The sequence below is a fragment of the Desmodus rotundus genome, chromosome 3 (assembly GCF_022682495.2).
Source record: "Desmodus rotundus isolate HL8 chromosome 3, HLdesRot8A.1, whole genome shotgun sequence".
Classification (NCBI taxonomy): domain Eukaryota; kingdom Metazoa; phylum Chordata; class Mammalia; order Chiroptera; family Phyllostomidae; genus Desmodus; species Desmodus rotundus.
The window spans coordinates 65403686-65408390 of record NC_071389.1 but is presented as its reverse complement, the minus strand read 5'-3'; the positions used below and the strand labels follow the sequence as shown (position 1 = coordinate 65408390).

The 4705-nt window shown below is 36.5% G+C and overlaps 1 protein-coding gene across 1 annotated transcript; it reads right to left on the bottom strand.

Annotated features, from left to right (window-relative positions):
• Positions 1–63, bottom strand: LOC128780446 (uncharacterized). The gene has a single exon (XM_071220956.1). It carries the CDS (start codon positions 61–63, stop codon positions 1–3), a length of 63 nt encoding a protein of 20 aa, XP_071077057.1.
• Positions 64–4705: the final 4642 nt, after the last annotated feature.

Sequence of the window (4705 nt, the reverse complement as noted above, 5' to 3'; positions counted from 1 at the left end):
TCAATCAGGAGGTCTACACCTTTTAAAATTTCTTAGACACACCATCTCTGTGTTTGTCTTCATTCTATGAGGAAGCACAGAGATCGTGAAATAGCTGCAGTTACTTAAAAAACGCCGGAGACACTGTGTTCAGAACTTCTCCATCATAAGACATAATGTGACAAATAAATTTCTTAAGTCAGTTCACTGTTCACTCTGAGGCAGATCCTAGTAAAGCTATATATACAAGATCCCAATTACACACCAAATCACACTCACTCCCTGAAACCTCTCGAGTCACAGAAAAATTTCTACAGAAATTTAGACATAACAGACTTTAAAATCCTGTATCCACACATTTAGAAGAGCACTTAGCTTCTCCCAAGCTGTCTACAAATGTTAATTTCTTGTACTCAGTCTTCATACACAGTTGGCTTGTTTATTAGACGTCCTGTCAAAGCCTGTAATTTCTGCACCAAATTTAAAACTGCACATCTATCCAACTAAGGAGACTCAGAGCTCTTAAAATTTAACCTGCTGATTTCATTAGAAATGGTCACAAGTGAGTAACTTTTTTAAGACACAGCTCAGAAATATGGCTTAAGTTCTCTGGAATTATGATATTATTAAATGCAGCTACCCTTTTAAATTCATTACTTTTACCTTTGAGGTAAATAAAAGACAATTTTAGCATCTTCAAAGAATCATTTGCAATAGTTTATATTTCATATAAGAGATCTGTCCGGAAAAAGTCCAGCCATTGTTAATACAATGAGAATGGTTTGCAACACATCAATGTAACCTGGCAGCCAAGGACAGTGGAACTGGAATGCGCATGTGTGAACAATGATGACTTCACTGTACTAGTCAGTGGGGGTGGAAGATGTCATTGAGTGACCATGTGTACTGTGAGGCCATCATATTCAACATGGCTGAGTGAGTAAAGCAACGAATCTGCATCAAATTTTGCACTAAGTTTGGACATTCTTTGGCAGAAACTATTCTGATGATTCAGAACCTATGGGCAACTGGTGACCGGCAGCTTCATCACGACAATGCATCCACTCATGCGTCATATCTTGTGCAGAGATTTTTTGTGAAACATCAAGTCACCCCGCTACAGCTCAGATTTGGTATCCTGTGACTTCCAGCTTTTCCCAAAACTAAAATCACTTTTGAAAGGGAAGCGATTTCAGACCGTCAATGAGATTCGGGAAAATGGCAATTGGGAGAACTATGTAAGGTCCCAACATGCCTACTTTGAAGGGGACTGAGATGTCATTGTACAATGTATAATGCTTCTTGTGTTTTCTTCAATAAATATCTCTATGTTTTCATATTACATGGCTGGATATCTTCTGGACAGACCTTGTATATTAGTTTGAAATGTGACAACATTCTAAAACAAAAAATTTTTAAGTTTGGGTGAACATTTTTTAGTGCCCATGTAACTGCTGAGAGTTTGCTGGGAAGGTTATTATATTTTTACATTTGCCCTGATCATATGATCCTGTTTTGGTTTATTAAGTACTTAAATCCAGCTCAGAGTACTGACCCCAAATTGTATGTCAGATATCTTTAGCAATAATCTTACAATCTTGTTATTTTTCAAAGATTAAAATATTGGACATGTCTGAAATTTACTTGGGATTTATGAATTTATGTGTAAGCCTGCTTAATAATTACTTACCACCATTAAATTATTTTGCAGGCCAGAGAGCACAGTTAGTGTGCATGACAACCCAGCTTTATACCACTCACATTTAGCACCACTGGAGCACAAGTTTCTCATTCACGATTCATTTTTCAAAGGCTTATAACATACAATACACAAATGCATTTATGTGCAGCAAGCACGATAAAGACATTTGATGTGTGGAACATTTTAACATATATATTCATACATTGCATCTCTAATGTGCCTGAAAAGAAATTGCTGCATAATTCCAGAATGTGATTCATCCATGATGATACTTCTGGTATACAATATAATTTTTATACACTGCAAATATACTTTCTATTTTAAACAGAGTATTTCTATGAAAGCAGAGATACAAATCTCAAATTATATTTTTATTTATTATTTTATCCTCACCAGAGAACATATTTTTCATTGCATTTTAGAGAGAGATGAAGAGAGGGAGGGAAGGAGGGAGGGAGAGATGGGGGTGGGGAGAGAGAGAGAGAGAGAGACAGAGAGACAGAGAGACAGAGAGACTGGTTGCCCTCTTGTATGTGCCTTGACCGGGGATAGAACCTGCAACCTAGGTGTGTATGTGCCTTGACTGGGAATTGAACCTGAGACCTGTTGGTTTATGGCACAATGTTCCAACCAATTGAGCCACACCAGCTAGGGCTACAGTAAGATTTTAAAGTAATCATAGTGTAAAACTACTATAACTAATCTGTTAGAGAACTATAACTTACTTCAGGTTCACCATATTTATTCTAACTGAAAATTATTTGTAAAGAACTTTTGTATTTTTAAGAATTATAAACTTTCCCTCTAATCACCTAGTGTATATTTCCTCTGAGGAGTTCCTTGTCAATAAAAGAAATAAAAATCTAGTATTATTAATAATGTAATATCTAGTTTCCCAGTTTCAAATCAGTTTCATTTATATTTATTTTATATTTACAACAAGCCACTGAGTTAAATATTATTTTTCACATTTTATAAAGAAAATAAGGCAGGCCCAAAGAAGTTACCATGTCCAAGGTGACAAAACCAAGAAGAAATAGATATAAAAAGAACCTAAGTCCTCAGACTCCAATTTCAAGCCTTGTCCACCAGACCACACTGTCTCATTCAGTCCAATTAACTATGCCAGTCTCGGGTCTCTCAAAAGCTAAAGAAAAAGCTGAGTATTTAAATCTGTTCTTCAAGTGCAATGGCTGAACGTGTATGTCCTTCTCAAATACAAATGGAAAACCTACCCTCCAATGTGATAGTATAGGAAGTAATGCCTCTAGGAGGCAATGAGGCCATGAGGGGGAGCCCTGATAATGGAAGTAGTGTGCCTATAAAAGGAACCCCAGAGCACTCTCTTGCCCCCTCTACCAACTGAGGACATAGCATGTGGCTGTCTATGAACTAGGAAGTGAGCTCTCTCATCAGACATAATGCATCTTGAACTCAGACTTTCTATCCCCCAGAACTGCGAGAAATAAATGTTTGTTAAGTCAGCCAGTCTACAGTAGTTTGTCATAACAGTCCCAGCTGATTATCAATTTATCCCAACATCTGCATCATAACTGGGTTCTATTATAATCTTTGGAAAAATGAAGATGAAAACGTACAGTTTTCTGCAATGTCTCCAATTACATATATAATCTACTTTCTCAGCTAACATTTTGCCCTACTTTTCCACTGATCTAAGAGTAAATATATAAACATATAACATCTGAATTTAATGATGTATGAGAAGTCCCAAGCATTCCTATATATTAACTGATATTAATTTTTCTCATTGAAGCATTTAACTGGAAAGCTAGAGCATAGTGATCTTTTGTCATTACAAAATTTAATACTGTTTGTGTGTCTGGGAAATTTTTTCCAGACCATATTATTGTAGACAAGAGGACTCAATCCAAAACAGATCTCTATTTCTAGTACACAAATGCACTAAATCAGTGCAAAGAAACAATATTAAAAGTGAAGGGTTTTATGGTCCTAATCCCAGTTTTAGCTTTTGAACCTCATTTAAAAATCGTAAAAGCTTTTCAAAGCACATGAATTCATTTGACAATCTCAGCCCCAAGTCTCTAAGACTGGAAGAACAACGCTCAAGTTAGGTGTCTTTACTTTCCACTAGTCCTTATTTTACTTTGAAAGCATTTCCAAAATAACCAGGGGAAAAATAAACAAATGATGATCCAATGGTATTTAGTGTCATTATATACTAAGAACTAGAAGGTACTTCAGAGATCCCCGTCTCTAACCTCAGGCAGGGATACAGCCTAATAATTCAAAACGGAGTTTGTTTACTTACTCTCACTGAAAATTGATGTGAAAGTCATTTTATATCCCTTCAAAATGTTTAGTATTACTTTAAGATGTTTCTTGGTTCTAACATATATCCAACTGAAATTTAAATTCACCTCTTTGAGTTCTCTAAGAAACAAAGCATCAATGTCCCTGATTAATTTGCTCCTTTTTTATTTTATTTTTTGTAAACATATTTTTAAAAGATTTTATTTATTTATTTTTAGAGAGAGGGGAAGGGAGGGGGAAAGAAGGAAGGAAAGATCAATGTGTGGTTGCCTCTCTTGTGGTCGTCACTGGGGACCTGGCCTGCAACCCAGACATGTGCCCTGACTGGGAATCCAACGAGTGACCCTTTGGTTCACAGCCTGCACTCAATCCACTGAGCTACACCAGCCAGGGCAATTTGCTCCTTTAATTTAAACAATTTTAGAGGGGTATCACTAACAAGACACTTGGTATGCCAGGTTATGTCCCTTACCAATTATTTCAGATCTTGTCAGTACAGCAACTTTAAATAACACCTGTCCAAATCTAGTTGTAGTTTTGAGACCTAGAAGGGAACTAAGATTTATCTAGGAAAGTGTTTCTCTTACGCTGATATCCATGAAAATCACTGGAGAGCTCATTAAAACACAAATTAAGAGGTCCTACCCTCAGAGTTTCTGATTCATTAGGTCTGAAGTAGGCACCAAGGATGTGCATTGCAAACAAATTCCTAGCTAATGTGGCTGCTGCTGG